General features: G+C 40.4%; 3 protein-coding genes, 1 long non-coding RNA gene and 1 other non-coding gene across 7 annotated transcripts; 2 read left to right on the forward strand and 3 right to left on the reverse strand.

The window, feature by feature from the left end:
* Window positions 1-83: 83 nt before the first annotated feature.
* Window positions 84-3034, reverse strand: LOC126375202 (conserved oligomeric Golgi complex subunit 2). The gene is made up of 6 exons (XM_050022092.1): window positions 2818-3034; window positions 2502-2729; window positions 1570-2416; window positions 1261-1466; window positions 624-1066; window positions 84-379 (listed from the first exon to the last, which is right to left on the reverse strand). Exons 1-6 carry the CDS (start codon window positions 2893-2895, stop codon window positions 106-108), a joined length of 2076 nt encoding a protein of 691 aa, XP_049878049.1. The 5' UTR covers window positions 2896-3034; the 3' UTR covers window positions 84-105.
* A 414-nt stretch (window positions 3035-3448) lies between these two features.
* Window positions 3449-13720, forward strand: LOC126375212 (odorant receptor Or1-like). Of its 3 annotated transcripts, none has more exons than XM_050022109.1 (10): window positions 3449-3578; window positions 6761-6843; window positions 7575-7712; window positions 8455-8623; window positions 8697-8806; window positions 10119-10218; window positions 10932-11036; window positions 11838-11993; window positions 13066-13142; window positions 13499-13720. In XM_050022109.1, exons 1-9 carry the CDS (start codon window positions 3513-3515, stop codon window positions 13114-13116), a joined length of 978 nt encoding a protein of 325 aa, XP_049878066.1. In that variant the 5' UTR covers window positions 3449-3512; the 3' UTR covers window positions 13117-13142; window positions 13499-13720. The 3 variants fall into 3 exon arrangements, with proteins under 3 accessions (XP_049878066.1, XP_049878065.1, XP_049878067.1); XM_050022108.1 differs by having other exon boundaries at window positions 3454-3578; window positions 6772-6938; XM_050022110.1 differs by lacking the exon at window positions 3449-3578 and adding an exon at window positions 4761-5225 and having other exon boundaries at window positions 6772-6938.
* On the reverse strand, window positions 3701-3893 carry LOC126375372 (U2 spliceosomal RNA). The gene has a single exon (XR_007567577.1). It is a non-coding gene; the product is annotated as a U2 spliceosomal RNA (small nuclear RNA).
* An 806-nt stretch (window positions 13721-14526) lies between the features above and the next one.
* Window positions 14527-25394, forward strand: LOC126375211 (odorant receptor Or1-like). The gene is made up of 8 exons (XM_050022107.1): window positions 14527-15399; window positions 16007-16144; window positions 16852-17020; window positions 17376-17482; window positions 23611-23710; window positions 23825-23929; window positions 24581-24736; window positions 25273-25394. Exons 1-8 carry the CDS (start codon window positions 15050-15052, stop codon window positions 25330-25332), a joined length of 1185 nt encoding a protein of 394 aa, XP_049878064.1. The 5' UTR covers window positions 14527-15049; the 3' UTR covers window positions 25333-25394.
* Window positions 15187-23753, reverse strand: LOC126375225 (uncharacterized). The gene is made up of 3 exons (XR_007567546.1): window positions 23639-23753; window positions 15966-16132; window positions 15187-15316 (listed from the first exon to the last, which is right to left on the reverse strand). It is a non-coding gene; the product is annotated as an uncharacterized LOC126375225 (long non-coding RNA).
* Window positions 25395-25659: the final 265 nt, after the last annotated feature.

Genomic DNA, 25659 nt, shown 5'->3' on the forward strand with positions numbered 1-25659 from the left:
GTACCTTCTTTTCTTTTTTACACCTAGTCAAATCAAAGAACCAAATGGTTTATCCATGCTAATTAGATAAATAAAACAATCAATAATAGTATACAATTGGGCATATCATTTAATGTCTATATTTTTTACAGCTTCTGTGACCATAGAGTTAAGGTCTGTGAACTTGTGCACCGTGTGTACATTAAGACAGAGTGTCTCTGCCAGTTTCCCATATGAGACCACATCTACATTCAGTTGAAGACGGATCTTGTCGCCATCCGTCACTCCCGTGCTTTCACTACTCTGTTGTGATGTCCTCTCCCTTATTTGTTTCAGTCTTCTCAACGACTCTTCAGTTTTCTGAACTGATGTTAAAACATCCTCAACATATTTATAGTATCTGCAATCAAATATGAATCATTGTAAAATTGGCGTTCATGTCGACACTGAGTCGTACCCAAATAGGGCAACTTGCCATCATTATGAAATTACTATGTATCTAGGATAAACAGGAAAGGAGCTAGCAAGTGTCAGAAGTTGTTATTTATAGCTGTTTGTCATATTTATTGCCTTACTAGATTGGTTAACTCCTAATGTTTATGCAAAGTAAATAAGAACTTAAAATTATTTGTTGTAATACTTACGAAACAGTCATAATATTAAATAATGCTTGAAATAGTTCAACTAAAAATGCGTTGTCGAGTCTCCGCGAGGCATCCTCATTGAACTCATGTATTGCTTTGGTGATCACGTCAATGTAAGCGCAGGGCTTCGTCGGCACGCTACGGTTGGTCTTCCTGTAGAGGCGCGGAATGTCGCTTACTTGCTTCAGCTGCATATTGAAATGATCATACAACTCGTTCACTATACATTCCCTTATTTTATCCTTTGTCCCAGTCAACATAGTCTCCGAATATCTCAGACTTTGCCTCAAAAGATCCTTGTTTCCAATTGGTACTTTAATTTCAACAAGTTGCATGAATGTTGGCAATCTATTTAACAAGCTCTGGATATCAACATGAATATTAATACTGTTATCTATGAGGCTTCTATTTACACTGGTTAATTCTAACTTTGGGGAGTTTCTCTGAAATAAAAATGAAATATTAAAACTTTTGCAGGTAAGTAAATAATTAGAAATAATAATAACTGGTAAAGAAGCACTGTACATGAAAACATTGGTATTACTAATTTGGTTATCAAACTTGATAACATGAACAGAACTAATGAACTATTGTTTAATGGCTATAAAGTATATGATTACACTGACATAAAATTTACCTGTGCGCAATATGTGCCAGCCCAAGTGGCATATCTTGATAATAACTGCAAGGATAGCTTCCAGAACTTGTGTGCTATGGCTTCAATATATATGCCATCCGACCAACACTCTTGCAGAGCAATCCAACATTTATATGTCTCTTTTAGAACAAACCCATCATTGGCTTCAACTGTTGGACTCTTCTGAAGTGCAGCTTCATAACTCCCTAAAAATTTTCATTGAAATGTGTTAAGTAAAATGTACAATACATATAAAATGAAGAATTTGATGCACTTTGTTTAAAAGATACAATTAGCAAGATACTCTACCAGCAATTTCTTGAAACCGTATTTGAAAGTAAACTGGCAAGTTCCATCGTCTCTGGAAGCTCCTATATTCTATTGTTTCATGCATAATTTTGATCATATCCTTGTCAGAGCAATACTCTTCCAATCTCTTAATAAATTCCATACTTTCACTGTATCTTCTGTAGAAAATTTGAGGGTTTCCAGGTGCAAATATTGAAGCTAAGTTCACCTCTAAACGATTCTCAACTTCACACCAAAAACAGTTAACTAAAAACCTGAATTTCTTCATAAGAAACATCAACTTGGAATGTTGTGTCACAGTCAAAAGTAGCTTCAATTTTGACTCCAGTAGTGACAAGATACGGGCATAAATCCCTTGAAGGCCTTCAGGACTTCTTTGCAGAGCAGGCTCACTGATGATTTCATGCAACAACGGAGCTACTGCCTGCTTTCTTATAAGCATTTCTGTTTCAGTAACACGGTCTAAGGAAGCCAGAGTAATGAGAGTCTTCAGAAGATTCTCTTCATCATTGTCATTCCAAAATTGAAACAGCAAATCATTTAATGTTTGCACTAGTTTGTTGCCAACTTCATTGTATTGCATTTTCTGTTCTGATTTCACTAAACTTTCACATTTGGATATGGAGAACTTCAGTTGGTTGTATTGCATTGCTGCTCTGTCTGCTAGCAGAATTTGGTCCTGCTTTTTCTTATCAGAGATGTTTCTTAGGATGTTTTCTAATGTGTTGAGGCAGTTGACTGTCTGGCTGTAGTACTTGACAAGTTGTTTCTTCTTCTGTAATGCATGGCGCTGGCTGAGCCACAAGGATAATTCTTTCATTGCTTCTTCTAAACATTGTTTAACAGTCTGCAAGAACACAATAACATTTTGTGATGGTATTTCATTTTAATGAACCATTGATTATCAAGTAATTATTATAAAATAAACTTACCTCAACTTCTTCGTTCAATTGTCCCAATGGCACCTGTATTTTCAGTATTGCTTTGTCAAAACCGATTAGAGTGGCGCATAAATTGACGAAATTAGCGTAGTCCTTGTTGATCAGCTCAATCATAGCCAGTCTGAGGACCTTCAGGTACACGCCCAGGTCATCGCGCATCGTCTCCAGAGATGCCACATTCTGGTGGTCCGCCAGGAAGTTGTCCACTGAGAAGTTTGTCTGAAAAACACAAAATGATAAGGTACACACTGCATATGAGATTTAGCCTACTATAAAGAGATATTCTATAAAAATTGCAGCGACATACCTTGACGAAATCATTGCGATCGAAACACAGCCCCCGTGGCGCCGGCGGCAACGTAAACTCTACCGAATCGTTATTCATGCTTACGCACGATTATCATAGCATTATCAAGGCACCATTGTTAAAAAGAAAACTTTAAAAATATGAAAAATTATCTATTTAGATCGCTCCCCTCAGCGATCATTTTGTTTGACAGTTTCTACTGCACTGACGTAAGCCTGACACATCACACGTCAGGTTTTTTCGTTCGGATACACGAACTTTTAACTCTGAAATTAATTTCCCCAATAGTTCCTAAAAAATAAATTCAAATAAATTAAATAAATATTAAAAAAATTAACAAATAATGAAAAACAATTCTATTTAATTAAATTACTAACTTAATTACTATTATTTATAATGTAAGTGAAAAAAATCAGACCGAAAATAAGGGAAATAGGTACCTAAAACTTCCACCGTTATAAATCTCGAGGGGGTGACTTTACCTGCTCTGCTGCTGGAGCATGGGCACGTAGGTACATAAGTAGGTAGTATAAAAAGGTAGAATACGTGCAGCGGCCGGCGCGGCAGAGATATTATATCCCTCTAAAATGATGGGAATATCTCATATTCAGGTGATCCCTTATTCCCTTATCACCAATGTACCATATATGGTCCAACATCAACTATCAAATCATTTATTTGCTATGCCATTATAAATGTCTGAAAGTTGTTTATTGACTATTCGTGGCTTGGCTGCCAACCCCATTATAGGGATTACGAATGTAAGTATCATAATTAAGTTCTTAGCAAAACGTAGAGTTCATCCTCTTTGTTCTTAGATTTCAGTCAGAATTTCTACGCCACATTAGCTCAAGCTCTTTTCAGGCCAAAGCTTTGTCAAGGTATTATGTGGGCCGATCCCGGCGGCACTGCAATGCCGGGCCGACCCGCGACGGGAGTGGAGCGAGCCCCGAACATCCCGTCTGGTCACAAAAATCAGTTTAATATACTGGTCCCTCAGTGAGGGAACTTTCAGATATTAAGCTGAAAAGAACAGATACTACACTTTGATCTTAGCCAAAAGGCCGAGAAGCGATACCAAAAATCTCGAGGTGCGATTCGGTCATTATTTGTGCACAAATCTTAACACCGCGATGTAGAATTTTACAAAGTTATTTTGCAGTTTATTCAATGTCGAGTAAATTTTTACATAAGAATATTATTACATTTTATCCATTAAATATGTCTTACACGTAAAAGTTTTATTATTAATTATTATCTTTAAGTAAATAAATATAACTTTATTATAAAATAGTCGTTAATTTGAACAGAAAGTAGCGTCAAAGAAAGATTATAACGTTTCTTGAGCGCAAAATATAAGTTTGTACCGATGTTTAGGCACAGCGACATCTATCGGATTATTACGGCATTCTATAGCGCGGTTATTTAATAAAATTATGTTATGTTCCGGTGGGGTCTTAGGCTCATAATACATAATATTGATCCGTGAAATACCTAATTAACTTGTGTCATATAAGTCTAATAACTAATTAGGCTTAGATAACAAGATAATAATCATCTTGAGGACATCAATTTTTAGTAATTTTACTGTTATGTAGCATGAATATTATTATTATACAGGTTGATATGCTGTAAAACAAAATAAAACTGAGTTTAAAAGAACTCAACTATACAGGTGCATGACCATCGGCAGCCTTATTGCTTAAAGCGTTTCCTTCCAGGCAACCAATAAGGTGAGGAAAATATTAAAAGATTGAAGATTTTCTCACTTGTAATTAATAATTTACGTAAATAATCTGCAACTTGACGGACATTTTATTTTGTATAATATAATAGTTAAGTTGTTACTTTGGACTGTGGACGTAACAGCAGTAGGTACGAATAACAACAGAAATAATATTTCTGCAAATAATAGAAAATGGAACACCTTTAATACTCTTCTTTATGCCAATTACCTTATTGATGCGACATCGACACAAATTAGACTCGCATTAAGTACACAAATAGCTCCTTACCCCGTTATTTCAACAAATGACCTAATAATGAATAATAATACGTAAATAAGCAGATGATTGGGACTTTTCTAGGTACTTAACTACATTCTCCCTTGATATTTTGACATAGTGCTTTCACAAGGACAGACAGGCTCTCTTCATTTGTCCGCCTAAGCAGCAATACTTACGATCGAAGAAAAATTTTCAACTACTTAAATAAAAATGCAAGAACCTACAAAACTGCCTCCTTTAAACATTGAAAATCTGTACCTAAACCGCGCGAAGTTTGTGATGAAATTCCTCGGAGTGTGGATGCCTCCTGAAGGAGAATCAGTGTTCCACAAAGTCTACAGAATCTTTATGATGTCCTTGCAGTATCTGTTTCTGATTTTTCAAACGATTTACATCATTCAGGTGTGGTGATAACGTTGATTGTAATACTCTACTCGATAGATAATAAGCAGCACTGAAGCGCGGGGGAGTCCGAGCTTATACCCGCTCGGATGCTGTTTAAAGTTATGTAGGGTACACTGGGGACAATAGTAACATCGACAATATGTTGAAATTTACCCAATGTTTATACATTTATATGTGTGCGCATAATAAAGCATCATCAATAAAGCAGAATATGAATCTAGGTTTTTATATTAACAAATAGGTTGAGTCAGATAGGAGTACTATCCCGCTATATTACTTAATATTCAATATCTCCTATACTTAAAGGTTGCCTGGAAGAGATTGCTACTTAGCAATAAGGCCGCCTATTGTACTAATTCTATTTCTCTTTTGTTTTGTATTTTGTTTTTTCCTGTTTGTGCAATAAAGTATTTGTTATGTTATGTTGTTATGTTATGAGTACATCCCGCTTAGGGACGGTACTGAAAAGTATCGGCGTCCGAAGGACGTACGTAATATACGATCCCGACGACCCGATTACTCTAGCCATAGAGGCGGCCAATCAGCTCGTGACACCAAACACTTCAGAACCCCGATACCGACCCCGCCGGCGTGGTCGACGATTTCCCTCATTCAGCGCTTATCGCTATCGACCCACCAGGGTCGATTAATTCTTTCAAATATTCTTCCTCTCAGACGACGCCCTGAGCCGAGGGTCGCGCCCAACTGGGCACCCTCAGGCCTGTTGTCTTAAACGTTGTACCGGGTGAGAGCCTTCAGCGCTCCCCATTTTTCCGGCCAAGTACACAAAAAAAAAAACAAGCAGGAGTAGTTTTCGAGGGTATAATGAGGGACTCTCCAGGCTACATTCACCCAAAAACAATACAGATGGCGTTGTACAGCTTTCACGTGATAATTACCTATTTTCTCATTACTCAGATACATAATTATTCCAAAAAAATAGGTGCTTGATATTTGGATCACATTTAGCAAAGAACTGTATTACTACCTATATTGCTTCTCTTTATTTTGATCAGAATAATAATCGGTAAAAGATAGTGCCTGGGTGTAACAAAAAGGGTCATCATTTATACTCAAAAAACAAAGATAAAAGATGCAGATTTCTGTTATCCATGAAATCTGTACAGCGCCATCTATTTTGTAGGCCGTCATTGACTGTAAAATGTTACTATTGTCCCAACGGCCTCTGTGGTCCAGTGGTTGAGCGTTGGACTCACGATCCGGAGGCCCTGGGTTCGGTGGGGACATATCACAAAAATCACTTTATGATCCCTAGTTTGGTTAGGACATTACAGGCTGATCACCCGATTGTCCGAAAGTAAGATGACCCGTGCTTCGGAAGGCACGTTAAGCCGTTGGTCCCGGTTACTATTTACTGATGTAAGTGAGTAATTGTGACATGAGCCATGTCAGGGGCCTTTGGCGGCTTAATCATAACCCTGACACCAGGGTTGATAGGCTGGTATTCCACCTCACAACCCACACGATAAGAAGAAGATTGTTCCATAGGTATGTATGTCGTGTTTAATAAGGTATGTTCCAGGTGTGGGGTGACCTGGAAGCGGTGTCACAGGCGTCGTACCTGCTGTTCACGCAGGCCTGCCTGTGTTTCAAGGTGACGTGTTTCCAGCTGAACGTTCCCATGCTCAGGGACATGCTCGCGCGCATGAATGGAGACGTCTTCAAGCCGCGTACGCCTGGACATGTCGAGTAAGGCTGCGTTTCCATTGACGCGGAGATGTGAAGGAATCGACCAATCACCGTGAGGGAGAGAGTGACAGAGCGTCTTCGTTTTTCGCTCTCTCGAACGCTGTGATTGGTCAAATCCGCACATCTCCGCTCTTCTCCGCCCTTCCCCGCGTCAGTGGAAACCCGGGCTAAGTGCGTTGTGATTTAGCCACAGGCATATAATAAGGAATAATACTACGTACACAAAGCCGCTGTTTGTATTTCCATTGTTCTGTTACACATAAACTCACGCCCGTAATCCCTAATGGGGTGGGCAGAGTCACAAGTCTCTTCTTCTATCCCCCGCGGACCTGGTCGCGTCCCAGCGGCGGCGGCGGCGGTTGGTCCCGGTTACTACTTACTGATGTAAGTTAGTAGTCGTTACATGAGCCATGTCAGAGGCTTTTGGCAGCTCAATAGTAACCCTGACACCAGGGTTGATGAGGTTGGTAATCCACCTCACAACCCACACGATAGAAGAAGAGTTACAAGTAAAATCACAAGATAACTTACAACTACTTTTGACACAGTCTTCTGGTGGATTTCAAGAACCCTATGGTGACAGGTGATCAGCAATACCCGTGCCCTGCCCTTCCAGTGGCCTTTTTAACCCCTCAGGACGTTGAAGCTGCAAGCTCGGAGAATCAAGCGCCTGCTGTTAGGCTTCATGATAAGCTCGCAGACTACGTGTGGGCTGTGGGCTCTGAAGCCACTGTTTGACGACGCCGGCGCACGGAGCTTCCCCTTCGATATGTGGTATAGTTACTCGGTTATTCTTCTCCTCGTGGTTTGTGAGGTCAATGACCGACCTCATTTTACATAAAACATTGCATCACGCATGTGTCCCCGTAGGGCTAGGCAGAGGACCACACCTTACTCTCCGATCTAAATCCTGACTTAGTTACTCGTATTAAAACAACATACTTACAGGCTTTTAGTGACATTGTAACTAAAACATTGAGGGAAGATACAGACCATAATTTTACCACGGAATACTAAGGTAAAACCACGATCACGCCATAGACAAAATTATAGCCTACGAAGTTTACAAAAATCGACCTTATTAATATTGTAATGAGGAGCTCGGTGGCTTAGCGGTAAATGCGCTCGGTCTGCCATTGTTGAAGTTAAGCAACTTTCGTAAAGGCCGGTCATAGGATGGGTGACCACAAAAAAAAGTATTCATCTGGAGCTCCTCCATGCTTCGGAAGGCACGTTAAGCCGTTGGTCCCGGCTGCATTAGCAGTCGTTAATAACCACCAATCCGCACTGGGCCCGCGTGGTGGTTTAAGGCCCGATCTCCCTATCCATCCATAGGGAAGGCCCGTGCCCCAGCAGTGGGGACGTTAATGGGCTGGTGATGATGAATATTGTAATGTGATCGTTATTTATAGAGTCGTACCTATGCTGATTGATTCCGTCGGCACTAATTGTCTATGGTGAGATCGTGGTATTGTAGCGAACGTATCACTTTGTTCTCACTCTCCCCTCTCCCCAGGATGCCAGTGTCTCCTGACCGATCACCTTACTACGAGTTAGGCTACGCGTTCCAGCTGCTGACCATCTGTATGAGCGCCTACATGTACTTCGGGGTGGACAGCGTCGCTCTCTCCATGGTCATCTTCGGGTGTGCGCAGGTTGATATCGTCAAGGATAAGATCCTCAGTGTAAGTAGGGTATCTATGAACTTCCTATTGAACTGGGACTGATGATATTAACATTTATATTGCGCGGTTGCAGATAAAATCGCCTCTGGACCCAGGTGTAGCTAAAGCTGACAAGAAGAAAATAATGAAGGAAAATTACAAGGCGTTGATCGAATGTGTTATTCAACATCAAGCCATAGTTTCGTGAGTATTAAGACTAAAGTTTAAAGTCTTTGAGGATTAGTATTATTTGAATTTCGCAATAGTTTCTTTCTCAAGGATTTTCTCAATGCTTGGTTGGGACAAGATATACATAATATATCCAAGCACCTAGCCATACTCGTACAACGTCACCTTATAGTTTTGTCCGGTCAAGTAGTTAATGCCATCTGCGGCAAATTTATAATAAGTCATGTCAAAAAAAAGAAAAAAAGTCGCCTTATAGTGACAGCCACGCAAGTGCCATTTTGAAGAATAGAAATTGTTTATTATAAAAGGACGCCACACACAAAAACAAGACAATAACATCACTATTTTTTTTTACAAAACAATTACCAAAAGCATAGGAGAATCACTTTCTGGTGTGATGTTCTTCGTCATAACCTCGATTTCATTCAATTAATTTTAATCTGTGTAAAAATTTACCTCCGTGGCCTACACAGCCTCCGTGGTCTAGTGGTTAGAGCGTTACGCTCACGATCTGGAGGTCCGGGTTCGATTCCCGATGGGGATATTGTTAAATCACTTTGTGAGACTGTTGTTTGTTTGATAAGGACTTTTCAGGCTTGAATCACCTGATTGTCCAAAAAAGTAAGATTATTCTTTGCTTCGGAGGGCACGTTAAGCCGTTGGTCCCGGCTATTAGCCATAAAAACACCTCCACCAACCCGCATTGGAGCAGCGTGGTGGAGTAAGCTCCATAGCCCCTCCGGTTGATTGAAGGGTGGCCTGTGCTCAGCTGTGGGACGTATATAGGATGTTTATGTATGTATGTAAAAAATTAAATCACTTTTTACCTGTATTGAAACTAGCGCGTCTATTGCAAGGTTTTTATTAACACATCGGATCATGTGGTTTTTCGAGAAGGTACTTACGTATTATTGGCCGACCTCATACAGTCCGCGAGATCACTGCGACCTTGTCAGATCTATTGTCACCTAAACCCCTACATTTAAAATTCCTCCTCTAGACCGATCCGTTCGAAGAGATCCAACATCTTTTTGGGAGAAAGCTCCATGACTACCCGGGGGTCCATTATGTGGCCTCCAAGTGTACGGCTTCTACTATGTATGAGAGCCTCACAGCTGCACAGCAGATGTAGTGGCGTCTCGTCTTCCCCTAAGCAGAATCTGCATAAACGAGACTCGGTCAGCTCCATTCTGTGTAGGTGCTTATTGAGTCTGCAATGCCCCGTTATTAAAATCCTAACCTGCCCCCAAGTGAGAGTAAGGATTTCTGATGAGAATTTCTTAGAGAGGGTACTTACGTAGTTTTATAGACAAAGTTTTGTGATTAGTTTTACAGAGTTGGTAGAGAATGCGTACCACACATACCTGCTGTTCCAGCTGACTGGCAGCGTCGGACTGATATGCATGTCTGCTTTAAGGATTCTGGTTGTAAGTAACACTAGGTCAATACGGGAAGTCCGTTTACGAAGCGAGGGAAGTCCGTACACCCTGTGATTTTAGCGCTCCATGATTCCGTGATAAATACCCTTTATGTTCGGGTATTGTTTATTCTGTTATATACTTATGAAAACCTACTTTATTATACAATTTTGAAAAAATACTTTTAACACTTTTACAATTTAGAAAATCCGTCGGCGGGTAGTTAAATGCGGATTTCTCGAATGATAAGATAATTAATAATTTCAGTGTGATAAGAGAGAGATGTGGTGTAAAAGATGATATAGTGACTAAGATTGAGAAGGAAATGTTAAGTTGGTTTGGACACGTAGAGCGGATGAAGGATAACGGAATTACGAAAGCGGTATATAAAGCTAAGGTTGATGGTAGGGCTGGCATAGGAAGACTTAGAAGGACTTACATTAACCAAATTGGAGATGTCCTTAGAAAAGATTTATTGATCTACACTGAACCGGCGTGCGTGCACGATTGAGGGTCAACGCAAATAGAATTCCATAGTCTCTGCTTACCCCGGTGGGAAATAGGCGTGAGTTTATGTATGTATGTATGTACTTTCTTGAATAAAGTAAGTTTTCTAAATTGTTATGACTAGCTTCTTGATATTATTGTTAATACTTCTACCTAGTTGGAAAACCACCTACAGACTTGAGTTTTTTTGGGTTTTACCAAATGTATTTGTGTAGGTAGACTGGCAGAGCATGCAGTTCTTCTCGATCCTGACTTACCTATCGGTGATGATCAGCCAGCTGTACGTCTGCTGCTGGTGTGGACACGAGCTCACTGCCACCGTGAGTATTGTGTCCCACGAGAGATAGACAGGCACCACGCAGATTAGGTTTATCTACATCAAGAGTCCTCCTGGGTATACGTTTCTCCTGCCGTCTGACAACTTCTTGGACCTATTGGAATCCCATTTTAGTCAAACTCGATGTCTCTTTACCTAAACAGCTAACCGGTGTTGCATAACAAAATATATTAGTGATACTTTTGTTGATTATGAGCAATATCATGTACTTACCCACTTTAGAACCCTGTCGCACTATCATATTTGAATTTTAATGAGGCTTAAGGTTTAAATTGGCAAAAAATTTAATGTGACATGGTTGCAAACTGGAGCAGCGTGGTGGAGTATGCTCCATACCCCCTCCGGTTGATTGAGGGGAGGCCTGTGCCCAGCAGTGGGACGTATATAGGCAGTTTATGTATGTTATGGTTGCAAACTGTATACATAGTATTAGTACTCGTGACCGTACAATGCCATTTGTAGGGTCGAGAACGCGACATGAATATTGAAATCGAGAAATAATGACTTAATTATCGCGTAATCGCGAACCGCGTGTGTTCATCACCTACCTAGCATGACGTCTCTATATCAGGGTCCGCTTACCAAACCTGACGATTTGACAGGTCAGGCGGGCTAAAAAGGCACATTGAATCTAATTATCAAAAACGACATTTGCGCAATGTCAACAAATATCAAATACCTAGCAATATTCCTTTGATTCAATATGGCCTTTTTAACCCCTCAGGTTAGGTTAGGTGAAGCGCGAACCGTATTCCGAAAGCTTAAGAATTATCTCTTCCGTTAGAGCGAGGACCTTCACAAGGTCCTGTACAAGTGCAGCTGGTACGAACAGGAGCTGGGGTTCAAGCGAGTCTTCCTCTTCATGATGACCCGAGCTGGCCAGCCCATGGTGCTCCGCGCCGGACACTACATCGCGCTTTCAAGGCAGACCTTCGTTGCTGTAAGTCCTTCCTCATGAAGACCTGATCAGGGGCCCTATTGCGGTAATAAAATCTCGACCGAACCTCGAATGAACCTGAAACTTTTGAAAGATCCGTATCGCCGTGCCACTTTGGCGAGGCAACCGAATCTCAGACGTAGATTTCTGCAAAAGCTGTGAGAGTGGTACTTCTCACTGTGGACCTCCTGTAGAAGCAGCCTTTTTGACGTGAAGGTAGTTAGGTACTTCGGCGTTATAATCTTAGTATAGATGGATATCAGAGTTGTAAAACCGTTAATCATACGTTGAATTTATACTTTTACGATAGTATTCTATTGATTAGTTAGGAACACTAGTAATTAAGTGGACATTTAGTTTGTATGGAACAAATTTTGTGCTATAAGAACTTCTTTGATATTCATAATACTCATTACACCGACATAGTGCCTTTGATTTTATTGTAAATAATAATGCTATGTGCATAGCTTACATACTATGTGTCTATGTGTGACAAAGTTGCATCCACGGAATAGAAGAAAGAGGTTGGAAGGGCCAAGTGAGCGTGAAATGCGCGCTATACAAGTATGAGCAAATGTCCATACTCCCATTTTGCACTCCACTCATCCATACGACGCACGGAGCTCCGCGATAGTACCTATATTAAAAGGTCGTCTTTTTAAGATAGTATAAGTCCCTTACTAACCATTATGGATGTACAAAAGTCCGGAATAAAGTTTTATTTATTTATTTATTATAACCTGCAGTGCAAAAAATAAATATATCATGTAAGGAGATCCCTCTTTATCATAGGAAAGCTAAAAACCTTAACTAGTATGATCGGCTTTAACAAAAAATGCTTTTTTATGCGGTATCTTACGAAAACTAATGATAATATTGCAGCCTACCACATAAAATAACATTGCCCATAACTGCAGTAGAGCTATCGTAGTTAGTTATCTGTTTGCAGGAGCATTAGTAAAAGAGAGTAGGGTTGAACAGGCGACAAAAGTTCTCATACAAAATGTGCGTTAGGGCTTTTCCATCTTCTTTCTTCTATTCCGTGGTTGCATGCATTGCTTGTTTTCTGTTACAGATTTTGCGAATGTCGTATTCCTACTTTGCCGTCTTGAATCAAACCAAGTGAAGAGCGCTAAGTACTCTATAGAGACGTTATACAATAGTGTTGCCGCTCGATAGTGCCCTATCGATAGTTTTCGATCGAACTATCGATAGTTTACCAAAAAACGATAGTATCGATAATTAATCGATAGTATCGATAGCTTGCGCAATATCGAAGAGCGATACTATCGATAGTATTGATAGTTTTTTGTTTTTCAACTATCGATACTATCGATAGTATCGATACTATCGATAGTTTTTCATCTTTTAACTATCGATACTATCGCTGCTTATCAATAGTATCGCCAAAAAAGAGCTATCGATACTATCGATAGGCCTATCGGTTGGGTAGATGATTTTGGCTGTTTACTATCGATAGTAAAACTATCGATTTTTCGGCAACACTATTATACAACAGTCTGTAGTAGGTAGTTAGGTAGTACCTAGGCTACGCTTTGAGATATTTCGCCTACTGATGTATTTAATTAAATGTGAATTTGGATATCATGTTGCTTAGAAAGTGAACGCACGGCATTGTCTTGGATATGCACTTTACTTTAAGGTACGTACGTAACATAAACAGCCTTTATACGTCCCGCTGGCCTCACCTCATTCAACCGGAGGGGATATGGAGCAAACCACACATGTATACGTACTTATGTAAAAAAAACTTACCTCCACTGTTTTAATTACTTATAACCCAGTTATTTAAACTAAATATGAGCTTACCCATACATACACAACTATCTACATAAGTGTTAGGTAGGTTATTTACCTAGTCAGTAATTTAATACCTACAACAATCGAAAGAAATTAAAGTACAATCAAAGTTTATAGGTTTGTTTGTACGACTGTGACATTACTTCGGCAGTAATTCGCACCTTCGAGTCGAGTTTGTCAACAAAACACATTACACTTAACTTGAGCTAGTTCTGTGAAGTTTTCTCTTCTCTAGAACATACAGTATGTTCTGAGAAATATTTGTTGTTACTTAACACTTTCATGGACAGTACGCCTGTTTACGTCATTTAACGATCTCACAATTCGACACGTTTATTTCCGTTCAAATATGTTTTCCCTTATTTGCCTCTACGTATATGCATAGGCCCCACATTCCAATACAGGTATACCTAAAACCTAATAGCAAACTACCTCTACTGTCGTATGACAAATAATTACAAGCTTGTTTTGTCATAAAAAAAGAAGCTAAAGTAATTTTTGACATTTGTGTCAAATTAATTTGTATGGAAAATTTGAGTGTCAATTTCGAAATTTCATCCAGTAACCACCGTCCATGAACGTGTTAACACAGCTTCATGCCTGTAGCCCCAAGGGGCAGACAGCATATAGGGGCAGGTGTACACTAATACATCTCTGTCTACAAGCTGGGCTAAGCGTTTCAGTTGCTGCCTATCTGCATGAGGGCCTACATGTACATACGAATTAAATTAAGCACAATAGACGGCCTTATTGTTAAACAGAAATTTCTGCCAGGCAAACTTAGAGTGAAAGAAGTTTATGCATTGGAGCGCAGGATGGTTAAGTCTTGGATGTTTACAAATACTCATCCTGTAAACAGATCCGTGTTTAATGGTAAATGGTATTTAATAACCTATGTACAATTATAAAATTTAGATTTAAGTAAGTATAAAACTTTGTACGAACCTACTCCTATGGAAGTAACTGGTTGCTTTGCGTCGGAGTTGGTACATTTTTGAAATCCAAGCGCCTTTTTGAAAAAACAGTTTTGAAAGTAATAATTGTAACCATCACCTGGATTGAAACTATATAGCTTGTCTATTGCGAAGTTTTGTTAACAAAAATCGTATCCTAATCCAATGTGATTTTTCAATAAGACGCTTACGTAGTATTCGCCGACGATATCCATTATCAAATGAGAAATATTGAATTGATTTGATTTTATCACTTTCAAAGTTTCTTTATTCAATACTCAAAATATGTCTGACAAAAGCCTCGAACAATTCCTGGGTCAACCGAAGCGTATCCTCAAATATTTCGGCATTTGGCCTCCTCCCGAAGACATATCCTGGTACGGCTTGATACTGTATCGGATATACATGTATTTGGTAATGGCCAGTCAATACAGCTTCTTGCTATTTGAACTCGTCTACATAGCGATGGTTTTTGGGGACTTGGACGAGATGTTTGAGTCTTCGTTCCTGCTGTTTACCCAGGCGTCGTTGTGTTACAAAACTACAGTGTTTCTGGTGAATACGAAGAATTTGGTCATCTTAATGGACTACATGGTGAGCGACACGTTTGCGCCGCAGAATGAATTGCATGAGAAGTAAGTAGCCCTGTAAGATATCTAAGTAACTATACATCATCATCAGCCCATTAACGTCCCCACTGCTGTGGCACGGGCCTTCCCTATAGATGGATAGGCAGATCGGGCCTTAAACCATCACGCGGGCCCAGTGCGGATTGATGGTTATTAACGACTGCTAATGCAGCCGGGACCAACGGCTTAACGTGCCTTCCGAAGCACGGAGGAGCTCGAGATGAAAACTTTTTTTTTTGTGGTCACCCATCCTATGACCGGCCTTTGCGAAAGTTGCTTAACTTCAACGATCGTAGACCGAGCGCGTTTACCGCTGCGCCACCGAGCTCCTAACTATACATGACATAACAAATACTTTATTGCACAAAGAGGAAAATACAAAACAAAAATAGAAAGGGTATACGTAAATAGATAAGTTGTTAAACGTGACCATAACAAGCAAAGTATGGTAGGAAATAGAATAGATACTTAGAATGACGTGACGAGAAATATAATACGATACAAACATAATAAAAAAAATCGGTATTACGATGAGGCGAGGGCGTAATCTTTCTTCAAATAAAAGTACTTACACTAATGGAAAATGTCCACTATGTGTACCTATGTCCTGCAGGCGTCTTTTCGTACAAGCACGCATCATCAGGCGACTGTGCACTTTCTTCTTCACCAGCGCGTTCACCACTTGTTCACTGTGGGCTCTGATGCCGCTGTTCGACAACAACGGACCAAGGATCTTTCCCTTTAAAATATGGTAAGGTGTTCAGAAGTAATCTCAACCTAACCTGCTTTATTTATTTATTTAAAAGGTACACACAACAGGTAACAACCATGGCATACGAAAATAAAAGGTTACAGATGTGGGTAATAACTAGATTGAAACCCAAAACGTGTATACACGGCATGGTTAGGATATTTTGTAACGAAAAAAAAAACCCGGAAAAAGCAGTTGCAAGAAAAACCTCGGCACAGGGCCCTAGACGTTCTTTTTTTTTTTAAAAAAAGTAACTAGATTCTCAACCGAGGGCCGCCGCGCCGGTTCGAACCCCGGTACCGGACTTACACCAATGAGTTATAATTACTCTGGCTTGGCTATTATAGACGGCAATACCACATATCACGTCGGTCTAACAGAAAGCTAGGTGAAGTGTGGGTACTTACTTCATCTTGCGATTAATGTACCTACCTCTGACTACCCCAGTTTTATGTACCACGGTTATGTACCACTTAAGTAAGTACATTAGAAGGCGTCGAAACGATAAAAACCTAAGAAAATAAAACAGCTGGGACTTTGTGTGGGAAGATATTTGCAGCTAACCTGACCTAAGAGTGAAATATTCCCCGTATATACGACTTCGAGCATCCTTACTAACTTCTCTGAGGGCACCTATTCGTACAACGAATTTCCCATTTGTAAATCATTGCCTGGCCCTGACGTTGGCCTATAATTATCATTCTCAGGATGCCAGTGGGTCCGACCACCTCGCCGCAGTACGAGCTGGGCTACCTGTACCAGATCGTGAGCGTCTACATCAGTGCTGCACTGTTCGTGGGTGTGGACAACGTCTCCCTCGCCATGATCATGTATGGCACTGCGCAGCTGGAGATCATCGCCGACAAGATCCAGGCGGTGAAGATTCACTTCATATCTTGTTTTGTTTTCGACCATTATAGACGGCGATACGGCTCACTACCTATCACGTCGGTGTAACAGAAACGTTGAGGCGTGGGCACTTAGTTCATCTTGCGATGGATGTACTTCTGACTACACCAAGAAGCGACTGCCTGTCTGACCTTCCAACACGCGAAGGGAAAACCAGCCATATACAGGTTAGGTCACATACCTCTGAAAATGCATTTCTCGCGAATGTGGGTTTACTTATGTTTTCTACATACTTATATACTTATGAAAACAAATTCGACATACATTGGTTTAGGCCTAATTTATTTATTTATTTTGGTAATTTACTTATCACTTGTTTTAGTTACAAAACGTGCCGCTGAAGTCAAATAAGGAGGAACGGGATAAAACTATCAAGGACAACAACGCCTTGTTGCGAGAATGCGTCAAGCAGCATCAGGCTGTTATACGGTATGTCAATTAGACCGAATGTCTGGAAATCTCGCCCTTAGGAGGTTAATACCACAGAACAGAGATAAGGTCCATTTTAAATTAATACTGTAGTACATATTATACTTCCATATAGTCATCAGACCAAACAAAAAATTGCGTCGGAGTAAGAGCCACTGTATCAAAAAGTATCATCAGGCTTCGTACATCTTTTCCAGATTATTTATACAAGGCCTTCACCGCAACCGAACGAATTAAATCGTCGATGAGAGCTTCGGCCAATAAACGCAGCAGACTGAAAATGAAAATGAAAATGAAAATATTTTTTTATTGTATCCGATATAGGACTTAATTAGGTACATTTATTTAATTATAAATACAGAGATATATTCAAACTTAGACCCAAATAAATCCATCTCTTAAAAATTGAGCAGAGGTCCCCAAACTAGGCACAGCCTGTATCTTGGGGAACCAAATTACAATTAGGTTGCTGAGTTTGTATGAATAAGGTAAAATGAAATGTAGGTACTTATATTAAAATTTAGGTTTACAAAGTTTCCCAAAATTATCACTAAAATTAACTATAACTTATATTAGCCAAATTAACTTAAATTAGTCAAAACTGCAACTATTACGATGAGGTAAAGCATTGTGAAAATAAGAATTCCGTGGTGTAACGATGTGTGGTGTATCATCAAAAGGGTAGTAGGGCCTCCGTTTGTTCATAATTTAGGTCAGAAAGATATTTTGTAATTAAAACACCGGCTTGTTGGACTGTAGCTGATTTCATATTGCACAGGTTCACAAATCTATTGTAAGTAGCGATATGAGCAAAGGCGGGAAATTGTTTTGCGAAAACGGTTTTTAGTATAGGTGCAGGTAATGAGAAAACGCGTTTAGACAGCAGACGCGGGTAGTTTTCGTGCTTCAGAGTTGTTCTATGTACATTGAGACACACCTTTTTGACAAAGAGATGTCTGACACGCAGCGCATGAGCTTCAGAGTAAAGAAGGTTAGTCGGAAACCGTCTCGGTTTTTTTAGCATTACTTTAAGTACACTGCGTTGCGCTCTCTCTAGAACTATAAAATAAGATTTGGCAGCGGAACCCCAAACTCCTATGCAGTAATAGAGAATAGATTCGCAGATTGCGGTATAGACAGTTTTTAAGATTTTAAAATTGCAGATGTCGCGAAGCTTTTTCATGATGCCAATAGTTTTGCGAACTCGACCAGCTAAAACACTTATTTGTGCTTTAAAATTTAAATTTACATCGAGTGTTACACCCAGGTATTTCATAACAGCTACGTGTTCTATGATTTCACAATTACAATCCTGCAAAACCGACTCATCTGAGGAGCATTTGTGAATCTTAACATTTTTATTTGGAGGGGGTTTAGTAGCTGCTGTCATGTGAAAACATATATATTTGGTTTTTTTAGTGTTCAGGGTCAAGAGATTCCGCTGCAGCCATCCCGATACACATTTCATACCTATTTCAGTAGAGCGAAAAGTCTGTTCCCAATTTTTCTCAAAGAACAACAGAGCTGTATCGTCAGCGTAGCAAATAATCTCTGCATTGGGGATGGACAGATTATGGATGTCGTTCATGTAAACTATAAACAGAGAGGGCCCAAGAATACTGCCCTGTGGGACACCAAAGCTAACCGCGTTCAGTCCACTAGAGAAAGAGTCCACCCTCACCAACTGGTCTCGATCCGCAAGGTAGCTACCAAACCACGCCAAGGCCTCACCTCGCACACCTATGCCTTCTAGTTTACGAAGTAGAATTCGAGAGGAAACTGTATCGAAGGCCTTGGCCAGGTCAAGAAAGACACCAATACATCGGTTGCCCTTATCAAGCTGAGATGAAACCAGGTCCACTAGCGTTGAGACGGCATTTTCCGTTGAGTTTCCTTTCCTAAAGCCGAATTGCCTACAGCTAAGCAAGTTTAAGTTTTCCAAAAAAGATATTAGACGAATGTTTACAACTTTTTCAAGTATTTTTGAGAACACACTTAGAAGAGAAATTGGGCGATAGTTGTTGGGGATGTCTTTGGCACCATCTTTATGAATTGGGGTTACTGCGGCAGTTTTCCACACATCAGGGAAGCAACCCGTGCTGAAGCTCAGATTTATGATATGGGTTAACGGGTGGACAATAGAGGGTTTTACGGCTTTAATTAGCTGATTATTGAATCCGTCGAGTCCAGGGGCACAACCGTTTTTGAGCTGTGCGATAATGAGGTCCACTTCTCCTTCGTCAGTGGGAGTTAGAAAGAAAGAGTTAACGGGTCCCGAGGTAACATTTATAGACGCTGCAAGAGCCTCCTCGCTAGTATTTGATTCTTTCAGTATAGAGGTTGCTAAGTTCTGACCAACGGATGTAAAGAAATCATTAGTTAGGCATAGGGATTCGGAAGGATCCGCAGCCAAGTCAAGGAGTTCCCTAGCCGAACCGGATCTATTATGTTGGTTGCAAATTTTACGAATAGAGGACCACATGTCTTTTGGTGAATGCTTTTTAGATTCAATTTCCGAGCTCTGGTATTGGTTTTTCAGTTTCCTTATTAAATTGGTATAGAAATTTCTGTACCTAGTGAAGGACACTTTTAGGATCCTATCATCTGGAAAGAGACGAGTTAGCTGGTGTAGGTGGTCACGGTGCCGTGCACAACGAAGCAAACCCGGAGTCATCCAGGGTTCTATAGTGAACTTACTTCTACTGATTCGTACACTACGAGTGTTATTGTCAACCGCTGATTTCAGAACATTAGTGAAAGTTGAGGCTGCTGCGTTAACATTATTTACCTTTGTAACGCAACTCCAATCTACCGCTTGCAACTCCCGAGCAACTCCTTCAAAATCGGTAATATTTTTATTTCTAGAGTTATTTTTCTTTGCTTTATTGTTAGTTATGGTGTTAATTCCAACCATGATGGGATTATGATCAGTGAATTTTGAGTCACAAACCAGACCTAAGATAGAGTGGTCGGATTTTACAAGGGCATGGTCAATACAAGTTCCTAGTCGTGTAGGTAACGTAATAGCAGGTTTCAGACCGTGCTCAGCGGCCAGGCAGAGATAGTCTGATGAGTGGTTGTTGGGCGCTCCGCCAGTCTCCAGAATATCAATATTCAGGTCCCCCACAACTGCCATGTTAGAATGATTTTTAAATGCCGATATAACCTCGTGCAAGGAGTTTAAGAATATTGAAGGATTCCTAAAAGAAGGGGAGCGGTATATGCCTAGAACGGAGATTACTTTCGGTATTTCTAGTAGGAGACTACAAGCTTGATCAAGTAAGGGTTCCGAGACCGAGACATTCCAATTTTTCTTAACATATGCTACGACACCACCATTTTGATTAATGTTAGACTTTGAGGAGAAACAGTCATAGCCCGCTATTTCATTTAAGATTATGCTTTCGTTTAGCCAACATTCCGTTAAAATGATAATATCGAAATCAGTATTGAGACGATGAAGTAGCACCAGGAAAGCATCAAAGTTTTTATTATAACTGCACACATTTACTGAGAGAATCTTAAATTGATACTTAGAATTAAGCAAGTTATTACAATTTCCCGGAGGAATCAGCTTACAAGTAGTGTTAAAAGAGTTATCAATATTATTTAGTAAATCCAGCCTATCCATAATAAACATGATTTGTTTTTAAAAATGATTGAATTGTGGAATTTGTTTTACGAGATGATAAAATCAGTCTAGGTGGGGTACATACAGTGAGTAAAATTAGGTGAAAATAATACAAAAATCTTATTGACACAGACCCACTTACCCTGCGAAGGGTTACGGTACAGAAATAGTTACTACCACAAATCACTCCGTATGAAGAATAAATATCACTAACCACACGCAATTTAAGTTTTAAAACCCAATACCGTAAGACGCCGTGAAAAAGCCAGTTTGTTGTGTAAGTCTCAAGCATAGTATGTGGCCACTTATATCAAACGTTATTTCCGGAAGCCTCGTCGCCGGGGTTTTGCTTGGAGTGCCCAGAGAATGGAGCCGACGAACCTTGTCGAACCTTTTCCAACACCGACTCAGAGGAGACCCGGATGATAGAGCTGGTTTCCGATCTTCTCATAAAAATGTTTCCATTGTTGGTCCACACATATTTGAACTTTAGATCGGAACCAATAGAGCGGGCCCTGCTAAAGAGAACTCGCTTTTCTTTGGTTAGGTGTTCATTTAGAAAAAGTTTTCTTGAGTTGCCGGGGACACCAATAGCTTCAGTAGTAAGCCCTCGACGTGCTCTAGCAGCACGCAGCATTTGGTCGCGGGCCTCCCGTCGTATGAAGGTGATAATTACGGGGCGTGGCCGGTCATCGTTTCCAGATTTGCCACCTTTCACTCCCACCCTACGGATATCATCGATGTCTCTTTGGTCCAGATCAACACCCAGCTTGCTAGCAAGCGTCATAACAGTATGAGGTAGATTCTCATTGTGTTCAGTCAGACCCGTCAGTTCAATATCCTTTCGAAACTGAAATTGCTCCCTGTTAGTGAGTTCCAACCTGAGTCCCTCCACCACAGTCTTCAAGTCACACAGCTCTGACTTACATTTCTCCACGTCGGCCACCCTTTTATCGATCGCATTCATTCGCTCAGATAACTCTTCAAGTTTGAAGTTTAATGTGGCTTTAAGGTCAGTTAAGTCATTTTTTACTTGGGAAATATCCGATTTAATAGTCTCCATTGTTGACAACTGGGCTTGCATTAGAGTGAGTTTGTGTAGTATAGACTCCAGCCTCTCCGGTGTTTGTGACTCTGTCAAAGGATCCTTACTAGAGGAATATCTTGAGTGTGGTACATCCTCCAAAGATGCAGCCGAGATTCTTGGAGGGGGACAATCCACTCGCGGTGAGGAAGTCATTTCCAGGGTTCCATCCAGAAGGGAGCCCTCGTCCCTGCACTGCTGACACTTCCACGAGCTTCTGTTAGACCCGAGCCTATTGAACCCACGCTCTGTAGTTCCACTACAGTGAAAGTGATAAGCTTTCTTACAGCACCCACACACCGGACCTTCACCGACGCCATCTTTGCACGCTGCACATCGTGTAGTGAACATTCTAAGGACAAATCCAAGATATCGTGGTACAAGTTACGACGTATTATTGGTTATTTATCGTAGACGACTTTGGTACCGGGCGGGGCAGTGCGCGTTCGTAGTACAGGTGTCGCTTACTTATCGCTTACTGATCGCCGGGTTGCGTAGTAGCGGGCGGGTCGCAGAATGTGGTTCGCAATTTCGAGCCGCGTTGCTCGTTCACTGGTGGCGCAGCAGTACAAGTGCGGACGCGCAGATCGTTGGCCCGAGGTTCAATCCCACCCGAAATCACTTGCACAATTTTTCACTTTTTCGTAGATGTGTAAAGACGCTGTTGTTTGGATGACGAAAAACTCGGTCCTCCCGGTGCGACAGGGACCGACGCATACAAAATTTAATATGGCCGCCGCTCTATATGGGATCCGTCACAAGATAGTACGAGAGGGACCGAACTTTACGTTGAATTTAAGCAATTTAAACACTTAGAATAAAATAAAACAAATTCAAAAATTGTTAATCACGTCCGTTCATGGCGACAACTGAGGAGCGAAAAAAAACTGACTTGTAGTCTTATCTACGTGGATAGACGACCTACGGCTATTGGTCGAAGTCCTCGACACAAATCGCGCGGCGCGCAGCGCGGTTGCAGTACCGCAAGGGATGGAGGCACCTTTTTACAAGACATGAAATTTTAATCGCCCAAGACGATATCGCGTTGACTTGTATGGCGATAGTTAGCCAATTAGGACGCTTTAATTCTTCACCTTCTAGTCTCTGTCTAGTCCTAGGGACACTGATTGTGCAATAAGAATCATCACATCACTAACAGGCTAGTTTCCAACTATTTATTCAAATCAGTTACTTTTTATTTTACTAAATAAAATAAATAAATAAATAAAAAGAAGTTTATTCAACCACAAATATTTTTACAAAATTGCTTAAACCTAATTACATGTAATACATTATCAGTTGTGGCCGAAAAGGAGGAGCCTCAGCTTTTTTAGGGAAAAATAGGGCACTGGTTTCCCTCTTGCCTTCCGCCCCAATAAGAATCAATTTTACCTATTTCGTTATTTGTTCTAGGTACATAGAAGTGGTAGAGGATACGTACCACGCCAACATATTCTTCCAGCTGAGCGGAACAGTGTTGATCATTTGCATCATTGGACTTCAGTTGTCGAATGTGAGTAGCAATGGAACGTTGGGGTAATCCAAACAGGTGTAACAACCCGGAGGTCGGTTATTGACCTCACGACCCACACAAGAGAAGCTAATAGTTCCCTGTTATGATTACCAGTTGGATTCAAACAGCGTGCAGTTCGTGTCTATGGTGACCTACATGACGACCATGTTGTCTCAGCTGTTTCTCTACTGCTGGTGCGGGCAGGAGCTTACTATAAGGGTAACTACAAATAGCATAACATCCCGTCTGTACTGTCACGAGCATTAATATGTATACACTTTGGTACCATGTCACATTAACTTTTTTGACAAATTGAACTGTAAGTCTCACTAAATGTCAAATATGTTAGTGCGACAGAGTCCTAAAGTGGGTACATTATATTGCTCAGGGCTGTACTGTATCCCTTTCGGGTAGGCAGAGGTGAATAGTATATACGTATACACCCACTGCTCGCCAGCTATGTTTAAGTCCCATGTAATAGGGCCTTTGCCATTAACCGGGCACAAATCCTGGGAACCATGTGACACCAATTATCTATGATCCAAATAAACTAACTCTACCAACTACTCGGACTATATTGTGAAAATCTCAAGACATAATAATCAATGACACAGGAGCCTCTAGCGAATATATTAAAAAAGGCTTATAAAACCCTTCGCCATTTTGCGGGTAAAATAAGTACTATCAATTCTTTTAATAATATCCATTCCCATTACACAGATTTAATTCATCTGAAAAGCAATATTACTAATTGACATTTGCGCATATAAAAATACGTGCGCAACGTCAACAAAGGTCAAATAGCAATATTGGTTTTTGGATGAATTGCTTCGATGTGGCCCTTTTAACCCCAAGCATATTTTTGGGCAGAGTGAACGCCTCCGCGAGTTGTTGTACCAGTGCCCGTGGTACCAGCAGGACACGCGGTTCAAGCGGTCACTGTGGATCGCCATGGAGCGCATGAAGAGGCCCATCATATTCCGGGCAGGGCATTACATCCCGCTCTCCAGGCCTACCTTTGTCTCGGTGAGGATTATTACCTCTTTTTCGAAATACGGCGTGACGGGGCGCTTGTAGTTGTGATGTATTGAAATGTAGGAGAGATAGACAAACAAACAAACAAAATGTAAGTATATTTATAAATTCAGTCGTACATTAGTTTATTGGAGTTTCCTTTTAAGCACCAAATTGCCTGTGTCAGGAAAAACTCCTCTTTTCCAGTGTTTGTGAAATATAGAAATAACCTGAACCGTTTGTCTGTATTCAACAAGTCTTTATCTATTTGTTTCTGTGTGCAATAAACTGTTAAAAATAAATAAATAAAGATGTCACACGCTTGGCGAGACGACAATCGCCCGCAATGTGACGACGCACCCCGTCACGCCGGCTGTGTGTTGAGATAAAAGGCCAATATTGGGCCTATTCGGGTGGATACAAGCTTAATCTAATTTTAGTTTGACAGGTCTGCTGTCTTTCATTTACAATTAGTGCAAGAAAATAATATAATAGAGCAAAATTTTTGGTACTATTATAATTTCTTTAGGTTTTGTCTTTTGTTTCAGATACTTCGGTCATCCTACTCTTACTTTGCAGTGTTGAACCAAGCGAACAACAAGAAATAAAACAGCATTCGTTATTATTTTTAGCTTAAGTAAAATAATTAGTATAATTACACTTAGCGAGACGTTTCTGTAGGTAAAAATTTAACACAAAATAAAACGCATCGTCACAAATTAATTGTTTATTTATAAATCGTGTATCACATTATGCGTAGTGTACATTCAAGATTTTAGGCAAAAGTGTGCTTAGTTTACGAAAATTATGAAAAAATACATCGTTAATATACTTTTTGTAACGTTTAACGAGGCCCGCCGGATATTCGAACGTCGTCCATACTTAAAGTTTTTATGATATTTTACTTTACACCTTAACATGGGTAGTCCTAGATT

This window comes from Pectinophora gossypiella, chromosome 18 (assembly GCF_024362695.1).
Source record: "Pectinophora gossypiella chromosome 18, ilPecGoss1.1, whole genome shotgun sequence".
NCBI classification, from domain to species: domain Eukaryota; kingdom Metazoa; phylum Arthropoda; class Insecta; order Lepidoptera; family Gelechiidae; genus Pectinophora; species Pectinophora gossypiella.